This window comes from Myotis daubentonii, chromosome 7 (assembly GCF_963259705.1).
Source record: "Myotis daubentonii chromosome 7, mMyoDau2.1, whole genome shotgun sequence".
Taxonomy (NCBI): Eukaryota; Metazoa; Chordata; class Mammalia; order Chiroptera; family Vespertilionidae; genus Myotis; species Myotis daubentonii.
This window is the reverse complement of record NC_081846.1, coordinates 41,464,184-41,491,443: the sequence shown is the minus strand read 5'-3', so window position 1 is coordinate 41,491,443 and position 27,260 is coordinate 41,464,184. Positions and strand designations below refer to the sequence as shown.

Below are 27,260 nucleotides of genomic sequence, written 5' to 3'. Positions count from 1 at the left end.
GGTGGTGGAGACAGTTCAGACGTCTGTAATTTGGGAAATGCTCCCCAGGTATTCCCCCACTCCTACCTCCCCTTGCATGGACTGGTCCCTCGTCGTAGGGCAGAAACCAAGGCTCGGTGATTTAGTGTGATTATTATTACGTGAAAAGCTTTCTGTTTATTACTGCGTTATTTAAAATTACATTTAGAGCAGAGCTTGAAAATTAGTGGCCCATAGGGTAAATTTTAGACTATAATTTTTTTAACCTGTAAACATTTTCTTTTTGAAAATTGAATTAATCGCCAACATTGCTGAACAGTCTGGAAACTTCACAGAGAATCAGATATCTGGCTTCTTTTGGAAAATTAAATATCTTGTCTTGTTACAATTGAAGTTTGCTAATCTTTATCATTCCTTAAGTATCTAACGCAGGGGTGGGCAAACTTTTTGACTCGAGGGCCACAATGGGTTCTTAAACTGGACTGGAGGGCCGGAACAAAAGCATGGATGGAGTGTTTGTGTGAACTAATATAAATTCAAAGTAAACATCATTACATAAAAGGGTACGGTCGTTTTTTTGTTTTTTTGTTTTTAGTTTTATTCATTTCAAACGGGCTTGCCCACGGCTGAAACCCAACCAACCTTATAGATTTATGTTACCTTCCTGGCACCTGTAGGCCTTTGTGGTCAAGATTCCTGCTTTAGGGTGGAGGGGGCAAAGGGAGAGAAAAGGAGGGACATCTGTAATACTGTCAACAACAACAAAATGATTCCTGCTTTAAGCATCAATTTCTTCTCTCTTAATGTGAAGTCACTCCCATGTACTTCACACATAATGCTGTTAGTCTTTATTCTCTTTTGGTATTTTATGTGAAATGGATATACTTTAAGAATGCTGGCTTTCTGAAGGTAAGCTGACACCTGCCAGATTTGCCTGTGAAGAAGGAAGACTCTTCCAAAAGCAGATGGTCCATTGTTCTTAGTTGGGAAATCTGATTTGATAGTAACAGAGTATGGATCATTCTTTCCAGACCTTGAGGTTGTCATCTCAGAGTCTGAAATGTCATGACTAAGGCTTCCATTGCCTGACATGATTATTTTAGTCGCAGGAAGGTGAGGAAGATTCATTGAGTTGGCTTCTTTGTGAATGACATTTGTAGGGATTTAGAGTTCATTTCCTAGCCCTTTACTCATTCTGGACACCAGAGTGAGTCAGCAAGCAATCCACTGTGCCATTTACATATGCAGACTTTTGACATTGAGAAGTCTCTCCATCAGAATCAGATGTATCTTCTCCTTCCCATTTTGATCACTGTATATTATTGGGAACTGAACTACTTACAGTGATGTTCCTGTCAATTTGGTACTGAATCAAACTTTTATATAGTAACAAAGAGCACTAGAGATGAGAGCATTTCAAATTACAGGGTCCTTATGAGGCAAAGCATTTCTGTCTGCATTAGCTAAACTCAAACATTAACTATTTGATCATTGTTCATAAATGGGGGGAAACGGACTCCATCTCAGAACAGCAATTCTTATCCCAACAACCCATCAACTTCAAACAGGTAGTGGCTGTTACGTAAGCAGATTTCAGGCCTCAGGATATCCATTTTTAATGTTGAAGCAAACAAGAAAACAGGCCGGCTGGGTTGGATGCTTATTTCAGTTTACTGTCCTTCTGGCTGCATTCCTTTGCCCTATCTCATGGAATCTCTTAGGTCAGAATTGCCTAGGATCCCTTGATACTTGATACTTGACCACAAGCAAAGATGAAATGTACGTGAGTCCTTTGACTATCAGGTTTAAGTTCATGGAACTAAAGTAACTGGAAATTTGTTTCCACACATTTGCTGGGTTGTGACTTGACTGAGAAATTAAACGCTTCTTTAAAAGGAAAAAGCAGGTGATTGGTATCTCATTTCCTTGACGAAATGTGTTTATTTTTATTATTCTTTTGTCGTAGGAATTAGTTTGTTGTATGTATACTCAGAGATGCTTTCAGAAAGCCTCTTTATCTTTTTTCCTCGGAGTGCCTGTTATCAGCTTCACATTCCACTTCGCTTCACTGCCTGAGAAAGGTTAGGCAGGACTGCAAAAATGGAACCAAAGTAGGGAGTGCTGAGCCTGTTGACACATTAAGACAGAAATGTGGTGAGAAAGGAAAATTCAGAAAAATCATCTCACTAGTCTGCAAGTATAACATGGTTCCACAAAAACTGAAGAGGAGAAAGAATATTGGACCCCAGCATGGCAAAGAGGCGGATCATGAGACATCTCCCCCAGGTGGTGGAGATGGGGAGAATATCCAAGGAGAACTAGCAATGCAGGAGCCATTTTACTTGCCCCTGCCTTCCTCCCTGGCCACCCTTCCTGCTCTGTCTCTCAGGTGTCTCTCTTCTGTTTAAGAGACACCCAATTCTCACAGCTGAAGGGCTGAGAGGGAGGTAGCAGGCCCAAAGCTGGCTCTTCTCTCCAGGAAAGAAGAGTGAGGAGGCACTGAAGTTTCCTTCTTGCTCAGTTGAAAAGAATGGGAATAAGGGACCAGGAAAGAGTGTCCAGAGGTAAAGATTGTGCACTGGGTTGTCTTTCTCAATCTGGTGAGTAGGATTTTAGAAAAATGAGTCACCTAAACCTCAGAAAATTTAGATTTGAAAAATAAATTTAGACTAGATTTGAAAAATAAGTACATATATAGTAAAAGTAGAAATGAAGAAGTAATTAAGTGAAAAAAGGAGAATATTGTTAATATCAAGGGTTTCATATATAAGTAGTAGGGGAAAGGGAAATGTTTTTTCTTTTTTGCTTACAAACACTTTTATTTTTATATTGAATTTATTGGAAGGATTTGGTTAATAAAATTATATAGGTTTTAGGTGTATAATACTTCATCACCACACCAACTTATGCCTCCTTCCATCACCATTTATCCCCCCTTTACTCTCTTCTACCTCCCACTTACCCCCCTTTCTCTCTGGTAATCACCATACTGTTGTCTGTGTCTATGAGTTATTGTTTTTTAATCCCTTCGCCCTTTTCACCCAGCCCTCCAACCCCCCTCCCCTCTGACAGCTATTAGTCTGTTCTCTGTATATATGAGTCTGTTTCTATTTTGTTAGTTACTCTATTTAGTTCATAATATTCCACATATAAGTGAAATCATATGGTACCTGTGTTTCTCTGACTAGCTTTATTCACTTAGCATAATACTCTCCAGGTCCATCCTACTTTTTTATGGTTGAATAATATTCCATTGTGTAAATGGACCACAGTTTTTTTAATCCACTCATCTAATGATGGGCACTTAGGTTGCTTCCAAATCTTGGCTATCATAAATAACACTGCAAGAGTTTTTGTTTTTCATTTTTTTTCATTTTTTAATGTTTTTGTTTTTCTTCCTATTTAAAAAATTTAGAAAAATTTCAAATTTATACACAAGTAAAGAGAATAGTATGGTGAGCTCCCATATGCACACACCCAGATTCATTTACCCCTTTCCTCTTTTATTCTGAAGTCCCTAGACATAGACATGTTATAGCCAACATACATGCTTCAGTATGCATCTGTTACTATGAACATTTTTCTACAAAACTATAATGGCCATTGTCACACCAAACAATTGAATGCTAATTCTTTGATATCACTTACCACCTATTACATATTTCTCAAAATTGTCTTTTTATAGTTGGTTTAGTTACATCAGATCCAAAGTACATACATTTCACTTGGCTATTGAGCCTCTTAAGTCTCTTTTATCTGGTATGTTCCACCCTTTCTCAGGTCATTTACTTAAAGAAATCAAGCCAATGTGCAATAGAACGATCCACGTGCTGCATTTGTCTGATTGTTACTTAACCTGTTTCTCTGTCACTCAGATTATTAGAAACTGGAAGTTAGATTTAGAGGCTTGATTAGATTCAGATTCTACTTTCTGACAAGAATTCTGCTTCCATGGTGGAGTGTACTTCATTTAATATCACCCCAGGAGGCCTATATGGTCTGGTTGCCCCACTTTTAGTGATTCTAAGATTCAACAACAGAATAGCTTCAGGGAATAATATCCTGATCTACTGTGAAGTTTCCCCCATCAATTTTTTTCAACTAATGATTTTGTTCTTTAATAATCATTGTCTGAATACATTATTTCATTAGGGATTATAAAACTGGTGATTTCTCCAACCCCCACCTCACCCCATCCTATCAGTCTTTCTACATTTATTAGCTGGAATTCTTTTGTAAGGCACATTGTCTTATCAACTAGCATTTGGTGACCTGAAATACAGTTCATGTAGGAAAGGCAGGGCAAGTGTTTACTACTTTGCTTTGAGTAGACCGTTTCAGAGATGGTTCTTCAGTTTCGTCAAAAAGTGATCAAAGATTTTTATTTTTATTTTTGCTGTTTTAGGGGGACAGTTCCTCTTTTTCTTGAGTGTTGTAAATTCATAAATTTTAAAAATATTTATTATGTTTTAATCAGTTGAAGTGATTTTGTTTTTCTGAATGCTATAAATAAAACCTTCTTTGTTCATTGGGAGCCCTTTCAAATTGGCTCCTGTATATACATGCAGAAAAGAGAAACTATCATAAGTGAATCACAGTGAATTTTCACAGACTGAACATTCCTATGTAATCAGCACCCAGATCAAGATACAGAACATTCCAAAGCACTCCTGTCCCCTTAGTTTCTTTAACCTGCTTCTTGGTACAACAGGCTGCCCCAAGCTCCTCTTGCTCATTTAATGTGAAGTCTAAGAGTCAACCATTCTAGGAGCTCCGATGCCTTTTAGTAGAAAATGGAATTTAGATACTACAATCTGGGCATTAGTGGTGCACAGTCTTATCGGTTGTTTTTCAAGGGATATGGTAGTAAGTGTATATACTGTATATGTATACAATTTTAAAAATGAGGAGTTTATATTGATTTTTCCAAATTAATTTTATGGAATGTTAATATTACTGGATTTGATATTTGTGTCTCTTCTCTTATACACTGAAAATCTTGGCTTAAAATAATATTACAGAACTTATTTGCTTATCTTTTAAGTACATCAAATGGTTTCAAATGAATAGCTTAGCATTAATCCTACTTATGGTCTTATTTTTATGTAGAGAAGAAATATAGAGTTTTATATACCGTTTATTATTATCATTATTTTTGGTTTTTCAAAATTTATGCATATGGTCAGAAGATGAATTTTTCCCTCAGACCATTTTTTTTTTATTAATGTGGATATGTTTATTGGCAGTGAGATTCAGTCCATTAAGTCTTTAGTTCACTAGATAATTTGAGTTATTGGCAACTCATTACAGCATAAGCAGGAGATGTTCCAGAAGTGACAGTGCGATTATTGTGCTCTTTAGATGGTGGATCAATATGTGCTGAATTGAATGCATGTATTAGTGTTTAATCCTCATCACAGTGCAGGCCCAGACACAGAAGAAAGGTAGACACTCTGAATGAAGCAGAGTGTGTCCCAGCACTTTTGTTTTCTTGCTTTCTCCTATTTGACAAATGGATACTTTAGGATTGCTTATTTTGGACTGATTGCCCCCCTATCCCACCAATCCTCACCCAAGGATATGTTTTTATTGATTTTAGAGAATATGGGGGAGAGATAAACACCGATGTGAAAAAAAACAACACATTGATCGGTTGCCTCCTGTACATGCCCCAGTGGGGGATTGAACCACAGCCCAGGTATGTGCCTAGGAATTGAAACAGCAACCTTTTGGTGTATGGGATGATGCTCCAACCAACTGAGCCACCCTGCCAGGGCTGGTCAAGTACTTTGATTTTGGGATATATTTTATAACATTTTATCTTAGGAGAAATGTAAGAGTTCACTGAGAATATGGAAATAGGTAGTCTCCCTTTTTTCCCTCTCTCTTTGCCATCTAACTATCCTTCCTTTCTTTTTCCTAGGATCAGGCAGTTCTTTGAATGTGAAGCTGAGTGCTGGCAATGGGTAGGAAAAAGAAGGGCTGCTTCATTCCTCCTTTAGTCTTTTAAATTTTTTTACCTATCTTCCTAACATGTCTCATTCCCAAACTACAATAAGATTGGAATCTAATATTTGTGAATTTTTAAAAATATGTTTTTTCATATGCAAGGATGCTTAATACTTGAATTAGTCTAACTTTGAGGGTGATTTAACATGTTACTGACTTTTTTTTTATTGACTTTTTATGTTATTCACTTTTCACACTAAGTGAATAATGCTGGGAAACCCTGTATGCAGTGACTCAATAGTAGAGACCTACTTTGAAAGGCATGGAAACAGACAATAGTGTGGCAAAGGACTGGGAGGGGCTGGTGCCGGGAGGAGGGGGTCAATGGGGAAAAAACAAACAACAAAAAACAAAGCAGATATCTGTAATACTTTTAACAATATACATTTTTTAAAAAAAGAGAGAAAGGTTTGGCTTTTGAAGAACAAGGATATATCAGGAGTAATAATTCTAATCTTTGCCCCAATAAGAAGTGATTTCAGAGATGTTGGATTAGCAGATAGGCTTCCAAAATGCCAACTGTGTAAGGCTGGTGGTAGACTTTAAAGATTTGAAATTTCAGAAACAATAATCATATAAATAGGTGTGTTTTTTTTATCATGTATCTTATATCACAGCTGCTATATTTAAAGTGTTCCTCATTCATTCATCTGTTCATTTATCCAGCAAAGTCATTTGAGTACCTATTCAGTATGTACCAGGCACTAATCTGGGCCCTGGGGTTAGGACAAGGAGAGCATGAAACATAATGGGTAAAGTCTCTAGGGATAGACAATAAGCCAATAAATAAATCATGTAACTACTGAGTAAGGTAAGTACTGTGAGGAAAATGAAAAGAATATTGTGCTAGAAAATGACAGCATATGTGTCTATGCTGAGGTGACACAAGCTGAGGGGTGATTGCTGACTAAACTTTCGTGTTTAGAATACTAAATTTGAAAGTACTGTACAGTTTATTTAAACAATAGCTGCAAATTTGGCACTTGAATTTATTTCCAAATGTCTAATTTTTTTCAACTGGCACTACACATAGTTAAACACTGAGATTAAAATTTCTTTTGTCAGCTTCTGAAAACTAGAGGAAGTCTTGGATACAGAGTATACAGAAACTCCCTATAGTATATTTGTAACTTTTCTGTAAACCTAAAATTATTTAAAAATAAAACATTTAAAGAAAAAAATAAAACATGGGTGAAAAAATACCAAAAACTTAACAAATAGAGTTAATTTACATTTTTCCTTTTTATTCTTAAATTCATTCATTTTTTTAAAATTTTCTTGGACTATTTAGGATGTCATCCTTCAGGTGGGAATTAGAAAATCTTTTTCACCTGGGGCTTTTAGTGAAACGGGCACCATAGAGAGAAGAACAGGGCCCATTTGGCCATCCTTTACACCTACTAATGCCCAGTGTCAGGCTTGTTTTAACCGAGAGCAGGGCCCCACCCTCCGGGTTGTTGGTTCATTAGTGTGGATGAGCTCAATAATTTCCATTTGGGGTAAGTTCCCAGGTCTCGTGTTGATCCAGGGACTACCTTTCAGAACTTCTGTAGCAAACAATTAACACTATTTTCCCCCCCAAGCTTGGGATTTGGGGAAAAGAAGCTTTTTTCATCCCAATTCAATATCAAGTGACATTTTAAACCATCCTTTGAATTTCTTAAACCTCCAATTAATTGTCCTTTGACAGGAGTAGATTCACTGATGACACAAATGTCTTTTTACTGCTGGTTTTCAGTCCAATTTCTGTTGCTGTTGTCCCTTGTTCTCACCGCTCTTGGGGAGTTTTACTTAAAAAAAAAAAGAAAGAAAGAAAGTCCCTTTTCTGTTGTTTTTAGTGGTGTTTCGGAGTGAAATAGATCCTGTATTCTCTCTTCAAGCTTTATTCCATTTTGTGTGTCTTTCTTTGTAACTTTTCTGTAAGTTTTTCTTTCTTGATTTCCACACACACACACACAAAAAAAAGTAAGGTTTTCTTTCTTGATTTCCACAAAATCCCCTGAGGTGAGTTGGGCACAGAAGTATCTTCCCTGCATTGAGGAAGTGAAGACCTGAGACACAAAATCATGTGATCTGCTGAAAAAGAAGGCTGGAGCTCCAGCTTTCTGACACTCATTTCTTTGTTAATTCTAATGTACCATGAATATGACACTCTTTCTGGACCTCAAATATGGTTTGTTAAGCCAGCAGGACTCCTAGTCCTCCACTTTGTGTCATATCTGAAATATATTTGAGAGTAAAATAATCTTTTTTTTTTTGAATTGTAACCCTAAAACCTATTTAATTTTATTAAACAATGTCACCCCAATAAATTCAATAAAAAAGAAAACATATTAATGAAGGAAGAAGTTAAGTCCCGTTGTCAATGTTTCCTTTGGCATTCTGGGAAATACTCTGTTTAGGGTGGCTGCACATATCTGTTTGCTCAGGAAAGCTAATTTTAGCTGAGGACAAAAATATATAGAGAGCAATGACACATTTTTGCTAACAGTGCTAGGCTATCATGCCAGATCAGGCCCCCCCCCCCTAAAAAAACACCCATGAAATATTGAGACACATCAGAAGTTTCAATTCTTTCAGAAGAGAAGAAAATGATCACTTGGGAGCAGAAAAAAAATGATCCATTTACTTCAGAAATATGCAAAGCAAATTTAACCTCTTTCTCTACCTCTTCAAAGAATAAATATCTTCCTTATTTTTTCCTCTCCAAGCAGCCTTTTCCTCTGTAGCTATTATACTATTCCAATTAAAACCTCATATTTTAGAGACATAGCTAAATTTTTCATTTTAGCATATATTTAATATTAACCCCAGACCACATATTTTCCAGGATATACAACAACACAGTTTAGGCTGCAGTTTCCTTTGGTTATATTGTGGATTTGTGGATTATCCACACATTTAGAAACCATCCACATACTTTATAGCTGTACAATTTTAAACATGTCAGACAGATACCTTCTGGTCATGTGATATTGGGAAATTTATTTAACATCTCTCTAAACTGGTTGTTAAAGTGGGGCTCATGACAGTGCCTGCCTCTCATAAATATGCAGATGAAATGAAAAGATCTTTGCAAAACATTTAGCCCAATACTTGGATCATAAAGAATGCCTACTTATTATTTATGATTGCATTATTATTGCTATTATTTGTGTAATTTTAATAGTTTTCCTATCTAGCTTATCTTCAAAATCTCATCAGCCATCTACTGCCTCTCTAGATTCACTGAAAATGTTTACTTAGAGGCTATACCATACTTCTAAGTGCCAAAGTAAAGCCATTACCTGGATATAACTTAAAGCCCATGGAATATGAAAATCAAGTCATAGGGGGCAATTGTGGAGAGGAAACATTTTCTAGTGAAAGCCCAGATAAGTCTCTAGATAAGTCACATTACAGTTATAAAAAAGACATAAAGACTAAAAATTGTTTTCACTCTAAGAAAAAAATCAAAAGACAGTACCAATTTTTATCCTCCCTTTGTTTATAAATCAACATGACACCATATTTTTATCTCTTCACAATTTTTTTAAAGTACAACAGTTTTAACAAAAAGCATTGTACTAAACACACACACACAATAGCTAGACTCTATAGCAACATGTCATCTTCGACCCAATTTCATGAACCTGTTCATGATTTGAAGCCTAAACTTACTTACATGGCCCTTGTTAGTTAGTTAGTTAGTTAGTTAGTTAGTTAGTTAAACTTAGTTTTCACTCTTATTTTTCCACAAGGTATAGGTTTCTCCAATTGCATGTCCTTTGCTGTTTGTATGGGATGCCAGAAAACTGTCTCCATATTTCCATAGATGACCATGACAGGCATAAATGCTGAAACAGTTATAGAGCAAGTGCCCAACAAAGATGGTGGCTACATTCTGCCCATCACGGCTTACAGTGGAAAAGGAAAATTTTCTTCATTCTATGAAACAACTATCAGAAGGACACTGGTTCAAAAGTAAACAAACAAAAAACTCCAACCATTCAAAGACCCAGGCTTTGTTTTTAAAATATCTTGGCCTATATTTAAGAAAACTAAGTAGACAGCATGAGCTTAAGAAAATACAAGGAATCTTTAAATCTCAAGTCAGCTCTTGCAGATGAAAAAGGAATTCTCTAAACAGAACAGCAGTTGCTGGCTTAAGGAACTATAGGCCCTGCCAAATTGTAATATAGCCTTATATACTCGTCTGCAATTATTGTTTTTCTCATATGACTGCACAGCTCCCATAGAAAGAGATAACATTAACAAATGAGTCTTTGCTCCCCCTGGAACTTGTGATGCAGAAACAACACTCACCAGTATTTGCTAACTTTTCTTTCCTGGGCCTAGAGAAGACTATAACGCCTTAGCACCCTCCTACCACTGCCTTCACAGTTAGGTGGGGCCACATGATTCCTGACACATGGATTGTAACAGAATATAAGTGTGTCTCTTTTAAAGGAGGCAGAGAGCCCAGCCAGCATGGCTCAGTGGTGAGCATCGACCTATGAACCAGTAGGCCACAGTTAGATTCCTGGTCAGGGCACATGCCCAGGTTGTAGGCTTGATCCCCAGTAGGGGGCATGCAGAAAGCAGTCAATCATGGTTCTCTATCATCTTTGATGTTTCTATCTCTTTTTCTCTCTCCCTCTCCCTTCCTCTCTGAAATCAATAAAATATATTTTAAAATAGACTCTGGTTATATTTTAGATTGTACACATTTCTTTCATGTGCATTATCTCATTTGACCCCTCTGGCATCCTTATAAACATCATCACAAATAACTTGTCATATGTCATCTAGGTAATCAGTGTCTGAGAATCTGTATCCCAGTGGTACAAAGATGCTTTCCCTTACAAACAACGAAAAGGCTTCTCGTCCTGTAGCCAATGAACTCTCCAACCTCAGAGTGCTCTGCATTATAAATTGAATTTCAAAAAATCACATTATTTAGCAGTGATAATGAATATCAATGTACCTGTAAGACAGAGCTTTACAAGACTAGAAAGATTTACATCTGATGAGCTTAAGGAAAACAGATAAAAAATAAATAAGTAAATAAATAAGTAAAGGAAGGAAGGAAGGAAGGAAGGGAGGGAGGGAGGGAGGGAGGGAGGGAGGGAGGGAGGGAGGGAGGGAGGGAGGGAAAGAATAAAGGAAAAAAGAAAGGTCATTAAGTTCCTTGATCCTCCTATATGCCCCTATGCTGGAAGCCGGTCCATCCTTGCTGTTTCAAAGGACCTGGCATATATGGCATACTGTTCTTAAAATGTTTGCTCACCTTCTTGGCACTATGTGTTTTAACCCGAGAGTAAAATAATCTTAATAATTGTGTTATTTGATGACGCTCCTATATTTATGTGTAGGCTATATTTTTAATAAGGCTAGGCCACACAATCTATTTAAAGACATAAATTAGGCCCTAGTCAGTTTGGCTCAGTGGATAGAGTGCAAGCCTGTGGACTGAAGGGTCCCCAGTTTGATTCTGGTCAAGGGTACATGCCCGGGTTGTGGGCTCAATCCCCAGTAGGTGGTGTGCAAGAGGCAGCTGATCAATGATTCTCTCTCATCATTGATGTTTCTCTCTTCCTTCTTCTCTGAAATCAATAACAATATATTAAAAACAAACAAACAAACAAAAAACACCACAGGGTATATGTAGTGGTGTACTGTTAAGTGTTTAAAAATAGGGTCTCAAAAATAAAGTGCTAATTTACATGGCTAATTTCAAGTTCCCAAGGGGACGTCTCTGAAGGCTGAGCTAGGGAGAGATGCACATGGTGGTCTCCTGAGCTGGTGCACTCACCCTGAGAGTGCGCAGATGACCACATTTAATCAAATGATGAAGAACCTGGGGCCTGGCAGTAGATCCTCAGTTACTGTCAGCTGTTCCTTCCTCCTGTGACAATGAATGAGCATAATTGAAACCAATACTTATTGTGGATGCCCAAAGCAAGTTGAATTATGGGCACCCTGATATGTAAAGGTCTGCATAAACATTGCCATTCTGGAGGAATGACATTTTAAAAAAATTCTGCTTAAGGTTCCTGACCATGAAATATCTGTGATTAGGTAGATAATGGCTAGTAAATTAGGTAGGTGGCAGGTGCAGTAATTCTGTGCAACCAGGCTAGCCCATTAGTGGTGTTTTGAAAGAATTATGCTGCTGCCTGCTGCCTCTATTCCTAATCCTAATGTATGACTTGGCACCAGGAGAACAGAACCTAATAATGGCCCAGGCCTCTGGAGTACCATTAGCAGCCTGGGGATGGGTGTGTGTGTCTTTATTTGAGGACAACTAAGAGGTTTTCTTTTGGGAATGTTGAACTTTGTACAGTCTTTCTCTTCAGCTGGCTACTGAACAGATAGGGAACTCCAGTCTGCAAATCATTTGGGTTATTTTGGGTTGTCTTTGAGAAAATATAGTAAAACCAAAGAACTGACATGAGGGTGGTTATCTATAGGCAGCTTGTGAGCACAATCATCTGTTCCTGATGGATATGACAGAAAACTCAAGTCTTAACTAAAATGATAAGCCCAGTAAACAATTTGAGTGGTTTTTGTGGCCCATGACATTAGACTACAGTAATGAAAGTGATAGAGTCCCCACCTTCAAAAATTATACAAAATCAATACAAAAAAGCATAGTATAATGCTTAGTCAATAATATATGTATGCATAAGTATAGAAGTAATACATATTAAAGTGACAATTCTGTCTAATAGAATAGGGAAGATTTTATAAGAAGATGAAACCTAAGCACAAAGTAGCATAATATTAATGCCTGCATGTTATAAAAGTTATAATAGCTGATAATACAGGAACTTTCTTATTGTTGTAAAATATACATAAAATTTACCATTTTTTAAAACATTTATTCATTTATAGAGAAAGATAGGAAGAGAGAGGGAAACATTGATTTGTAGTTCCACTTATTTATGCATTCACTAGAGGCCTGGTACACAACATTCATGCACTGGGTGAGGCGGGGGAGTTATCCCTCAGCCCGGCCTGCACCCTCTCACAGTCCAGCACCCCTCAGGGGATGTCCGACTGCCAGCTTAGGGAGAGGCTCCTGCCACCACTGCTGCACTCGCCAGCCGTAAGCCTGGCTTCTGGCTAAATAGCGCTCCCCCTGTGGGAGCACAAGACCACCAGAGGGCAGCTCCTGCATTGAGGGTCTGCCCCCTGGTGGTCAGTGTGCATCATAGCGACTAGTCGTTCAGCCGTTTGGTCGATTTGCATATTAGGGTTTTATTATATAGGATTTTTTTTTCTTGTTCTCTATGCATTCATTGATTGATTCTTATATGTGCTTGCACTGGGGGGATCGAACCTGCAACCTTAGCATATTGGGATGACTCTCTAACCAGCTGAGCTCGTTTTAACCATTTTGAAGTGTATAGTTCAACAACATTAAATATATTCACTTTGTTCTGTAGCCTTCACCACTATGGTCGGAATGTCTGTTTCCTCCCAAAATTCATATGTTGAAATCCTAACCCCCAAGGTGATTCTATTAAGAGGTGGGGGCCTTTGGGAAGGGATTAGATCATGAAGGTGGAGCTCTCAATTAGTGCCCTTATAAAGGACACTTCAGAGATATCCCTGTTGCCTTCCACCATGTGAGGACACAGCAACCAGATGGCCATTTATGAACCAGACACTGAATCTGCTGGTGCCATGGTCCTGGACTTGCCAGCCCCTAGAACTGTGAGAAATACATATTTGTTTATAAAGCCCCAGTCTGTGGTAATTAGTTACAGCAACTGAATGGACTAAGACAGCCGCCTTCCATCTCCAAAACTTTTTCATCTTCCAAACTGAAACTCTGTATGCATTAAACAGGAACTCTCCATGCCCTCCTCCTCACAGACCCTGGCAACCACCATTCTACTTCTGTCTCTATAAATTTGACTACTCTAGGTACTTCAGACGAGTCGAAGCACACAGTATTTGTCCTTTTGTGTCTGGCTTATTTCACCTAGCATAATGTCTTCATGATTCATCCATGTTGTACCACATGTCAGAATTTTCATACTTTTTAAGGCTGAGTAATATCCCATTGCATGAATAACCCACATTTTGTTTATCCATTTATCTGAGTTGCTTTCACCTTTTGGATATTATAAACAATGTGTATACAGATATCTGTTCAAATCCATGCATTAAATTCCCTTGGGTAAATACCCAGAATTGGAATTACGGGATCACATGGTAATTCTATTTTTAATTTCTTGAGAAACTTCCATACCATTTTCAATAGCAGTGACACCATTTTACATTCCCACCAGCAATCTAATAGGGTAATTGAGGAACATTTTTAGTCTAAGCCATTCTGCCTCCTTTGGCCAATTCTTCAGCATAACTCAAATCAGCACAGAAGCTATTGTTTTGATAAGAAATTGCTGTTGAGGACGTGTGCTGTTATTTAAGTCACTGGTATCCCAGTAAGAGTTTACACACTCAACATGGATTTATGAATTGTTATTTCAGGTCACAAAGCAGAGACATTTTTTTTTTAATATTTCTTATTGTTGTTAAAAACTCTTTGCTCTCTGCTGACAACCAGTACCTATTATCAGTCATGGGAACCATATTTCCAAATATTATTTTTCCTGTTAAAATATGAATTATGACAGTACCAAAGCTTCCTTTCAAAACATGTTAGCAAGGGTCAGAAACAAAGTGATGAATAAAACAGTGGCTGGAAAATCTTAGAAAATTAGCACTGGTAAAATTACTGAGTGATGGTATCCAAATGGCCTTGTCAAGAATTCATGGCACATGCTCCCATCAAAATCAAATGTCATGTGATCTCTTTATAGTAAATATGTTGTACAGCTTTTATACCCATGGCTATTTTTTAACCTGTGCTGGTAACAATCATTTTAGAAATATAAACTCTTGATAATGTGATGAAAGCTAGTGAATATTTCCCTAGGAAAATATAATGCATGTATATCCACCGCTTTTCATATTTCTGGGGTTTAAAGAATGTTCTAAAGCTGTTCATGAATCCCAGATTAAGAACCTCTGTAAGTTAGTGTTGTATGCCATAAGTTATGTACCATAACCTAAAAAACCTGATTTGTTGCTTAGTTTATTCATTGATTTATTAGTAAATCAGGGGTAAAGTGCAGTGAAAAAAATGTGTCAAATAGACTTAATAAGCCATCTAAGCCCTATTTTCCCTGCCTGTATACTGAATAACGGGAGAGTTACTGGGAGTGGATGAAAAGTACTTGGCATCCAGGACTGGCACATAGAAAGAGCCTGTTATTATTTTTTTTTAAATATATTTTTATTGATTTTTTACAGAGAGGAAGGGAGAGAGACAGAGAGTTAGAAACATCGATGAGAGAGAAACATCGATCAGCTGCCTCCTGCACACCCCCCACTGGGGATGTGCCCGCAACCAAGGTACATGCCCCTTGACCGGAATCGAACCTGGGACCCTTCAGTCCGCAGGCCGACGCTCTATCCACTGAGCCAAACTGGTTAGGGCAGTAGATTATATTTTTGTTCACTACTATTCACTGCCTCTCCCTTTGGAGGGATTATACTTTTATGCATCATTGACCTCAGTTTGGCCACATGACTTGCTTTGGCCAATAAAATGTGAGTGAAGGTAACATGTGCCACTGCAAGCAAAGGCATTCAGAACTATCTCATGGTTCTGCCATGGCTCCTTCCCCCTTCACGGGGGGTTGCTCCTTCAGCCTGGATGAAGAGGATACAGAGCATGGCTGCAGCTGACATATAAAGGATTGTAAATGAGTAAGAACTAAACCTTTCTTGTAAGGACTTGAGATTTTGCAGTTGTGCTACCACATCAGAACTTAACTCAGGCTAACTAGTCCCCAGTCTCAAATGTGTTTCTGAACACATACAAGTTATGGTGCCTATGAAGAGCAAGTTCTAGAAGTCTTTTCTGCCACCCTTTGATTTAGTTAGGTCCCTGGGTCATAAATCTGAATTTTTTAAATCCTCATCTGAGGATATACTTACTGATTTTTAGAAAAAGAGGGAAAGAGAGAGAGAGAGAAACATCAATGTGAGAGAGAACATCAACTTGTTGCCTTCCATATGTGCCCCGACCTGGGACTGAAACTGCAACCTAAGTGTGTGCCTAAGTGGTAATCGAGCCCACAACCCTTCAATATATGGGACAATGTTCCAACCAACTGAGCCACACTGGCCAGGGCCCTAAATCAGAATTTTATGTTACTCAGTGTAAATGCAAATGGTACACTACCTAGAAACCATTATAATGATCCCATTGATAAGAAGGAGTGATGAGACAGAAAAATTAGATATTCATCTTTCATAATGATGTTATTTCTAGCTACAATACTTTTCTCACTGAGTATAAAAATTATGTTGGTGTAGACTTTAAATCTATGGTCTCTTTTTGGTGTAGAATAGGCAATTCCTGAAAATGTGCTTTGATAGAGATGAAATAAGTATTTTTTAAAATGTCACAGACATTCTTACACTCTAAGAATAAAGAATAAGTAGATGTAACCTGATAACAGAGTTCATACTTCCCCTTTTAATGCATTTTGATCCCATTCAACCTTTTATTAGATACTTGGAATCTTTTTTTAAAAATAAAAATTAATAGAAAAAACAACAATCTCAAAAACGATTCTTGGAATGGATTAAATTCTTTCACCTTTTCTTCATTCTTGATATTATTATAGATATTCATACCTATGATTCAACCAAAATGTTGCTCTTTCATCATAGACAACTTACCCTGAAAATGTCATTTTTAGTTAAAACAAAAACCAAGATGTTAGCATTATTGTTAATCAGAAAGTGAAGTCGGATGTGGTTAAGAAAAAACAACAGTGCCACAGAGGAAATGTTGGCCTTTGATGTAGCTTAGATTGAATTTACTTCCAAATGGATAACAATTTAATGAGTTTGGTTGTCTCAACCTCATCCCTTGGGGGCACTTGAGCACATCACAGAACCTCCATACTTTCAGCTCAAGTGTCAGCGTTTACTTGTAAAACATCTTGGACCAGAAAGTGAAGTGCTTAAAATTAAGGATCTGAGCAGTGTTCTTGCTTTCTGGTTGCTGGCAGCAGAGCTTGGCTTGAGAAATTTTAGTCACACTTATTAGACTGCTTTCATTCAAAAAAGGATTAGATGATTATTTAAGTGTCAGTTTATGACTGCCTTTTGCCAATACCAAATAAAACTTATCCTGAGCCAAGAATAAGCTCTTTGCATTTCTATTAGTTCCAAAACTAGGGAAGCGCTCTGCAGCTCTTTGCATTTCTGTTGGCTCCAAAAGACTTGGTGAGTACTTTCAAGGAGTATAAGCATTAAGATGGGGGCTAGAACTTGACCTTTCATCTTCTTAGAAGAGGATGAAGTTCATTTTAGTGGTCAATGTTTTGAGTCACAGATGGATGTGTTAGCGTTTCATCTCACACTGTCATGATTACCTTTAAAATGACTTCTTTTAGCAACCTCTGTTGCCAATTGAACCGTTTTTAGCCCTAGTCCTACAATGCAGATTTTCCTTATATGAATCTAAATGAGAAATGAAGTGGTCCTTGGCTGTGGATAAGTGAAGCAACTCCTAGCACTACCCCAGTTCTGGGACCTGCCTGTCAACCTGTGGATGCTTTCAATCCTGTTGATTGTTGTGTTGAGAAAGTCATATATAGGTGTGCTGTAGACTTGAGGCACAAATAACCGTGGATATGTGTATTACTTCATCCCTTCTAATGGCTGGATCACATGATACACAAAAAACAGGAGCCCTTTTGCCTTTTGTGACTGACTGTCTTATGTTGGATTTAATCATCACATACATGAAATAACTGAACTGGACACAAGCATGGAATGAGCTCTTATTATAATCCATTGGGCAGGGGAAATTAAATTTCAGAGGGAAAAAAATGATGTACTTGAACATGAGGGCCCAGAGCATAGCTCTGCTTTAAAACAAAGAGATTACAGCCCGGCTTTCATGGCCCAGTGGTTGAGCATTGACCTATGAATCAGGAAGTCATGGTTCAATTCCCTGTCAGGGCATATGTCCAGGTTGTGGGCTAGATTCCCATGTGCAGGAGGTGGCTAATCGATAATTCTCTCTCACCATTGATGTTTCTCTCTCTCCCTCCCCATTCCTGTCTGAAATCAATAAAAATATATTTTAAATAAATAAATAAATAAATAAAACCAAGACTATAAGAGAAAAGTGTGACTTTAGCATATAGTTTCTTCCCACTTTCCTTTTGGACAGACTTTTGTTACATATTAACACTTTTAGTCTCCACCTTAAAAATCTAGAGGAAGAAATATTTCCTAATGTGTCAGAATTCTTCCTCTCACTGACATTTTAGTCTTTTTCCTAAATATAAATTTACATGAGTTATAATTTGTTTGTTTTGCTTTCAGATGTTTTGGACACCCTCAATATTTACCTTCTCTTTCCTAGTCCAACCTGATTCGTGAAATGGACTGAAGCTAAAAATTCACCTGCTTCTTTGTCTGAATTTGAGACACAATTGGGATGACCTTAAGTGCACGCGACTAGCCTCCAACCGCAGCTATGAGTTCAGATGAGAAGGGCGTGTCTCCAGCGCATAAAACATCTACTCCAACCCATAGAAGTGCCTCCTCTTCAACGTCCTCCCAAAGAGAGAGTAGACAGGTAAGAGAAGAATATAAAGTGCACTTTGTTATTTTATGCAAACACAGTACCATTAGGATATGATGGCGTTGCTAATTCATTCTGAAATTTTGTTGTGAAGATTTTTATTCCACAGGAAAACTCACTGATTTCTGTAGATCTAACTGGAATAGAGGATCCTGCTCTTTTCTGTTATTTAGGATCCTTTCCTAGAGTGCAGAGCACAGGAAGGGTAGCTAAAAGCCCTGGAGAATTTTCCCACTCTGCACCTGGAGGCAGGAGCCAGCTATTGGACCTTAAATGTTGTGCTCTCCCTCTCTTCATCTGTGGAGATAGAAAAACAAGGATCTCCTTCCAATAACTCTCACTGGTCGCAAAGCACTAACTTCTGTTCGGTGTTTCATGGAATCTGGTAACAAATTCAAGAATTAGATTATAAATAAAATTGTAGTATCATGATATTAAGGGCAGTAAAAACTCAGAAAATGTTTAAAGTCAATAGAGAAAGTGAATTATTGTTGCTTAATTATCCCAGTGAGCCAACTCTGTAAGTTATTTTTGTTTGCGGAGTTAATTCGTTGCTACCTCAGTGGCTATTCCACAGTCAGAGTGTGGGGATTAGTCATATGAATTGTCTTCATTGTCAAACAGGTGATTGTTTTGTCCAGTCCTTGTCTCTGTATTACTAGTTACCATTATAATACTATCTGTGATGGAATTTTTGTTGTGTAACTCGAAGTTCCCAGTAAGCCACTGTTGTTAAGTTTTTATAGAATCTTTTCTTTAGGAGGACATTCAGTTAGTAAACATTCTTACAAGGGTTTTTCCCTCCTATTTTATGTGTTCAAAATATATTGCCTGACACCAATCAGAAAGGATATATGCACCCCTATGTTCATAGCAGCACAATTTACAATAGCTGAGATTTGGAAACAGCCTAAGTGCCCATCAGCAGATGAGTGGATTAAGAAATGGTGGTACATCTACACAATGGAATCATATGCTGCTGTGAAAAAAAAAAAAAAAAGACTCTTAACCTTTGCAACAGCATGGATGAACCTGGAGAGCATTATGCTGAGTGAAATAAGCCAGTCAGAGAAAGATAAATATCACATGATCTCACTCATTTGTGGAATATAATGAACAACATAAACTGATGAACAAAAATAGATCCAGAAACAGAGAAGCATCGAACAGACCATCCAACCTTAGAGGGAAGTCAGGGGAGGGTTGGTTGGGGGGTGGTTAAGAGATTAACCAAAGGACTTGTATGCATGCATATAAGCATAACCAACGGACACAGACAGTAGGGGTGTGAGGGCATGTGCTGTGGGGGTGGGAGCAGCTGGGGAGAGGTCCATAGGGGAAAAAAGAGACATATGTAATACTTTAAGCAATGAAGAATTTAAATTTAAAAAAAAATATATATATATATATATATATATATATATATATATATATATATATATATGCTGGTTTCTGGAAGTATAAACATCACTTATTCAGTTGTCCATATATAGACCTGGGCCTGAGCCAGTTCCAGATGTGATTTCATTCTTTTATTTATTTTAAATATATTTTTATTGATTTCTGAGAGGAAGGGAGAGGGAGAGAGAGATAGAAACATCAATGATGGGAGAGAATTATTGATCGGCTGCCTCCTGCATGTCCCCTACTGGGGATCGAGCCCACAACCCGAGCATGTGTCCTTGATCGGAATGGAACCCGGGACCCTTCAGTCCACAGGCCTACGCTCTATCCACTGAGCCAAACTGGCTAGGGCTGAATTCACTTCTGGGCTTGTTCCTTGGAGAACATTCAGTCTACAAACCCTCCCAGCTCTCCCTCTCCCACTTCAGCAAGAGATTCCAGGAAAATCTATAAGAATCAGGGATTCCTTATGTTTATATCTTTTGCAGATTCTAAACAGATACTTCTACTATGGGTTTTAGGGAATTTTGACATTGCTATCCTTTGTTATAGAGTTCAAAGAGGAGATCTACATTCTATTTATTAGAAGCAGTTATACTATTAAGTAAATCTGTGATTACACACAGTTATAATGTTTATTGCATTGCATTTGTAAAGTAAAGTAAGAGTACCATGAATGAAAACATATTTATATTAAATAACCACTGCATGCTGAGAAGATGTTTTCTATGTTTATCCATTTTAGTCTACCTGTCACCTGCTCCTCCATCCTTTCTTGTTATGGCTTCTCCATTTTCCTCATGCCTTGGGCATTTAAATGGAGGACATTTTTAGCAGCATGGCCTTTCTGGCAGCTGGAGGAAAGAAGGGATAGACCCAGCTCACCCTGGAGCATTGTGGTAAATGGAAAACTGATGACTGCCATAGAAACATCTGTCATCATTGTTGATCTGCCTGTTGCACCTGAGCTCCAGGACTAGCTTGCAAAACAAAGAAAAACTGAGACTGGTCTGCCAGAGGGAGTTTGAAGGTGGAATGTATGACTCCAGCTGGCCTGTGCATGAAAAGGTGTATGATGGGAATAAAATAATCCTATCTAATAAAGAGGGAATATGTTAATTGACCCTCACACTGTCACAAAAGATGGCAGCGCCCACAGCCAATAAGGAGGGAATATGCTAATTGACTGCCCTGCCCTCAAGGATGGCAGCACTCACAGCCAATAAGGAGGGAATATGTTATTTGACTTCCATGCCCTCAAAGATTGTGGTGCCCACAGCCAATAAGGAGGGAATATGCTAATTGACTGCCATGCCCTCAAAGATGGCAGCTCCCAGTCCCCTCAGCCCCACCAGGGCGCCTACCTCCAGAGTCCCTCAGGCCCCTCAGCTGCGCAGGGCCGGTCTGAGGTGCAGGCAAGCCTCAGATGGAGGATGCCCTGCCATCCAGGGCCACCTGAGGCTCAGGTAACCAGGGCCGGCCGAGGCTTGCGCTGCCGGCAGTGGCAGCAGCAAAGATGTGATGGGGGCATCACCTTCCCCTGATTGCCAGGTCGCCTCCCGCCCTTGAGGGCTCCTGGACTGTGAGAAGGGGGCAGGCCGGGCTGAGGGATGCTCCCTACGGTGCATGAATTTTCATGCACCAGGCCTCTAGTCTATTCATAAATGGATAATGAATTCTAGGAAACTAGGAGACAGTGCTCAGATGTTTATTATTGTATAAGGAAAGAGTTTGCTTTCATTCCTGTTTACCTCAGCAAGTGGGAACTCTCCCAGATACTTTCTCCTCTGGTTCCTTCCTGCCTCCTGTTTTGTGTCTTTTCATCTTTCTCAAGGGAAAGAAGGAAAGAAAGAACAATTACAGTTCTGTTTTTTCCCTCCTATCTCAATTACTTCCTAGAATGCAGTATTGACTTGTGGAAATCAGGATTTTCAGTGATCTTGTGATATGATATGATATGATAGTGTTTTTATAGGCATTTGTTTTTGTGTGATGACTGTTTTCATAGTGAAGGGACATAGGGAAATTGTGATGAATTAGTCTTCATTGAATGTTACCATTCTCCTGATTTGACTGGCAATTTGGCAGATGGTGCCAAATTGCAAAGTACATCCCTATTTCTCTCCTAAATTGAACATACAGGTAAAGGATCTAGCACGTAGCTGAGAATACAGCGATGCCTTAGTGTACTTTATTTGTCTTTCCTTCCTATGTTCTAGCCCTAAATTACTAATTAATCAGTTGGGCATTTCTACTTAAATGTACCACTGCGACCTTAAATCAATATGTGTGAACAGTTTGCTATTGGGATAATCATTCTGTTATTGACCTAAGGTCAAAGCCATTCCTTTCCACTTTACCTCTCTCTCATTCAAAAGGTTAAAAAGTTCTATTGATTATTTTCTCCAAATACCATAATTTCTTTCTATTCTTACTGTTCACTCCTTAGCCTGGACTCTCATCACCTCAACCCAGGATCCTGCAGAGTACTCTTGTCTCACCTTCTCCCCATGGCCTCATAAGATCAAATTCCCTGAATATGGCAGATTCATGCTCAGAATCCTTCAAAGACTCTTAGCTACCTACACAATTAAGGCCATATTTTCTTACTTGGTATTCAGTAACCACCATGAACGAATCCAGCCTCAGTGTCCCATTTTCCTCCCAACCTGTACAGTCTTATCTGCTCACGGTTCCTAAAAGTGCCATATCTCTTTCTCTGGCCTTGTCTTTCCTGCATGGAATTCCTACCATCCCACTCTCAACCTGATACCTACCTATGCTTCAAGGACAGGCTCATGGGACACTTCCACTGGCCCCTGAAACCTACATTGCCCTTTCCCTCCTTTCAACTTTTATGGAACTTTTTGACAATATGTGATACATATATATATACTGTACTGTGAGCTCTTTTACAGACTACACACTCTAATTCTTCAGAGATGAGCCTTGTACCTCAAATGTTTTAGTATATCCTAGAGAATATTTTTAAAGACCTGCAACAATATTAGTCTTGTCTTTTTATTACAAAACTTCCATTCCAGATTTATTTGTCTTCTCCCAGCTTCCTTCCTCATAGATAAGGAAAACAAAGAACGTTTGCCAAATATGTAGTAGGAACTGGCTGTCCTTCCTGTCTCTAAATTCTGTAGCCCAACAGGTGAAGAAGGGAGAGAAGTTGGTAAATAATGTTATTAAGTGTTCCTGTGATTTCACTCAGTGTTTCTTCATCAACAAGAAGGTCAAGACTCCACTCAGTATTTAACAAGTTGGAAGACTAATAAATGCTACATTTATGTTTTGGCCATTAGATGTTAGACATTAGATGTTAGAACATCTAGCAAAATTAGCTGTGTGTGTGTGTGTGTGTGTGTGTGTGTGTGTGTGTGTGTGTGTGATCAACTATGATTCATAAGCTGCAAGTAATATACATACTAAAATTTTCAAAAAGGAAATAAAGGAGTTGATTAGACATGTATGACTTATGCATAAATAAGTATTTCCCATGTATGCACCAAGGAAAACTTGTCCCTTGAGCTATTGCATGAAGAAAGGATTCAGTTGTCAAGTAAGTTAGAGAAATGCTAATCACAATCTTTCTTTGCAATGTATATTAATAAATCAATAAAGTCTGTGGTTAGAACTTTATTTAACTGAGTACTTCTAGAATTTTGTACATTGTGGAATTTATTCTATTTCCCCAAGTCATGGATGTAAAAAATTCAGATTCTTTCTTCTATCAAGAAATTGGAAGGTGTAGGAACACTAGGCCCAGGTTCCAAATGGCAACACTGGAAATGGTAATGTTCCTCCTTAGATGGGACATTACTCTCCGATCAGCTCTTGTCTCTACCGCTCCTTATTATTTTCTTTTTGTAAATATCCATATTTTATTTTTAATTATAATTGACATGCAATATTCTATTAGTTTCAGGTGTACTACATAGTGATTCAACATTTGTATATTTTATTAACTGATTACCCCAATAAGTCTAGTAACCATCTGTCACTGTACATAGTTATTACAATATCATTGATTATATACGATATTATTGTCTATAGCAGCAGCCCCACCTGTCCTTATTGTACTTCAGTACTTATTTGTGTTTCCTGCCTGGCCCCTGAAAACACTTGAATTTGCCAACAGTGATCTTGGATATCAAGTCAACCACAGTAATATTTAAGCGACTAAGGGTGATTTCCACTTGGATGTTAACAAGGCATTTCAAATTTAGCATGTTCCAAACTGAACTCCTAATTTTTCTTTCAAAACTACTCCTTCCCCAAATTCTACATTTCAGTAAACAGAACTCTGTTCTTTCATTTGGTCAGGCCAGAAACCTTGCCAGGAGTCACCCTCGACTCCTCTCTCCTTCTCACATGCCACTTCCACACCCTCAGTGAATCCTGTTGGTTCTACCTTCAGGATGTACCTGTAATTTGACCACTGCTGACCACCTCCTCCCCCTCCACCCTGGTCTGCTCTTACCAAATACATTTTTAGGTGTTTCATTAGGACTATATAAACATCATCTGGAATGACTATAAGTCTACAAAACTGCTTTGTATAAGCTTTAAAAGTTAATGAATATAAAGAATATCTCACATGGGAAACATAGAACAAATTTTTAAAGCCATCTTTGAGGCTCTGAGGCAGATGTCTGTGGCAATAAGACCACTGTTTGTCCCCTAAAGTATCTATATTTATCTCATGATAATTTAAGCATGTTCGTGGGAAAGTGGAACTTAGACACTGAATATATTACAACACGTACTTATTCACTTTTTCATTCAGCAAATATTTGTGAGAGCATATGGGCAAATCATAAATATATCTGCTCTGAGTTTATAAGGGTGATCAAAACTAACCAACTCTACCTCAAATATACATACGTAAATGTTAAGTAGACATGTATAGGATTATTAGGGGAGGTATTTTGCTAGTGTTGTTTGTTGTTATCAAAGTTATGTTATTGGTTATCATATTGAAAATGTTTGTTTTGGGTCATTTTAATAGCCTTGTACAAAATCACAAATTAACTTGACTTCAGTGATCATTTTAAGTCCTCTGGAATTGTTCTCTTGCCTTTTAAATTAACCCTACATGTTCTGGAGCCTTGGCTCTTAAAGTGGCTTGGTATTTGTCCCCATTATTGCTCATGCGTTTATAATTGCTATAAAGAAGTGTGATGGTAGTTGCTGGGGTTTCTTGTGATCTCCTTATATGTCTGTGAGTGTTGACAGTATAGGTGAGGAGCACATCCCCAGTAAGATCTGGTTCTAGTTCTTAAAGGCAACCATGCACTTTAAAAAGCTGTTTATCCACATGCCTTTTACCACTTCATAGTCACACAAGTACTCTTGGCCTCTAAATGGACCACTTGATGGGTCTGCATGGTATTTCTTACAGTGCAAAGTTTCCAACAACAGATCAGTCCAATGTGGGGCCATTGCTGTTGGTTCTTAATGAGTTTCATGTTTCTGTGCAGGAAAAGTCAAGACTGTGATGACTCCCCCCCCCCCCCCCCCCGCCCCGCCTCAGGGATTTCCAGGTGCTCTGTGTGGAATTTTTTCCAGCAACTATTTCTAAAACTCTCTACTTCCATTCATTTTAGTAGTGCTTTATGTGGAGATCTATTATTAATGCAATTCTGCCATCTTTGCATTAAGGCAAGATAATTGTTACTGTAGAGAAGGTAGAATTTCTGCTTCTTCAGTCGTGGCCTTCTGGCTTTGGGAATTTAAATATTTGATACTATTAAAAATATATTAATTCCTTGAAGGAAATGATTAAGAAGACAGTAGGCAAGTCTGTGCATGTGGTTTGCTACAGGAATGCAGAAGGATGCAGAGCCTGCATTGCCACCCGCTGCTGATGCTGTTCCCCTGGCGAGGATCTAGGGCATCTGTCTCCACTCGCTGCGTCAGCTTTCTCAGTACATCCTGATGTGCCGGTCACAAGGTGCTGACTGCGGTTAGTGGGTTGACCAGGTAACACGATGGCCATGTTGTTATGCATTCCAAAAAGGACACCCAGGTGTCATATACCTGCAGGATGTCTGGACATATTTTTCTGTGGCAATAAGGATGCACAAGATTCCTACACATTTATTCTTAGAGCAGTTATAACCGAGCTGTTAACTACCATTTATTGAGTGCCTGCTCTGTGCCAGCACCTGGGCAGCACTATGCATACACCTGGTGCCAACTTCGTGACTTGCCGTGTCTGCTGAGGTAGATATTGCCATCCCCAAATTACAGCTGGAGAACACTGATGCTGAGAGAGTTGCATGGTTTGCCAAGTCATGTGGTAAATGGCAGCATGAGGGTTGGTGTGCTTGTTTGTATGATGCAGAACGTAACCTCCTTTTCACTGTATCCCTGAAGTAAGAGCTAACTGGCTTACTCTTAATTCTTTCTTAAAATATTCTTTATTGTTTAAAGTATTACATATGTCTCCTTTTTCCCTCATTGATCTCTCCCCATCCGCTCCCACCCCCCAGCACATGCCCTCACCCCCCTACTGTCTGTGTCCATGGGTTATGCTCATATGCATGCATACAAGTCCTTTGGTTGATTCTCCCCCTCCCCCACCACCACCCACCTTCCCTCTGAGGGTGGATGTTCTGGGCATTTATTCGAAGTGATTAAAAAAGATAAAGCACCCCTATGTTCATGGCAGCATTATTTACAGTAGCCAAGACGTGGATGCAGCTTAGGTGTCCATCAACAGATGAATGATGAAGAAGATGTGGTACATACAGGAGGGGAGGGGGAGGAAGTAGGTTTACAGTTGTTTGTATGGAAAATAATACAATAATTGATAAATAATAATACCAAAATAAACTCTGTGCTTCGCATACTCACAGCTGTAAACCTACTTTTACCCCACTCTGTATATATAATGCAATATAATTCAGAAATAAGAAAAGAATGAAATCTTGCCAATTGTGATAGCATGTATAGATCTAGAAAGTATTATGCTAATGAAGTAAGTCTGACAGAGAAAGACAAATACTATATGATTTCACTTATATGTAGAATTTAGACACAAAACAAGTGAATAAGCAACACTAAACAGAAACAGAGCCATGTATGCAGAGAATAAACTGATGGTTGCCAGAGGAGAGAAAGATGGGGGGATGTGTGCAAACAGTAAAGGGGAATAAGAGGTACAAACTTTCATATAATAAAG

At 38.4% G+C, this 27,260-nt stretch overlaps 1 protein-coding gene across 12 annotated transcripts in view; it reads left to right on the top strand.

Annotated features, from left to right (window-relative positions):
- Positions 1-27,260, top strand: part of OSBPL6 (oxysterol binding protein like 6) — a 176,834-nt gene that overhangs the window by 82,426 nt on the left and 67,148 nt on the right. For 11 of the 12 annotated variants that reach the window (XM_059703960.1, XM_059703964.1, XM_059703957.1 and 8 more), the window contains one exon: positions 18,440-18,655. In XM_059703960.1, the coding sequence (XP_059559943.1) occupies positions 18,554-18,655 (102 nt within the window). In that variant the 5' untranslated portion in view covers positions 18,440-18,553. Of the gene's footprint in view, positions 1-18,399; positions 18,656-27,260 lie in introns of all 12 variants that reach the window. The other variant, XM_059703956.1, reaches the window with a different exon arrangement.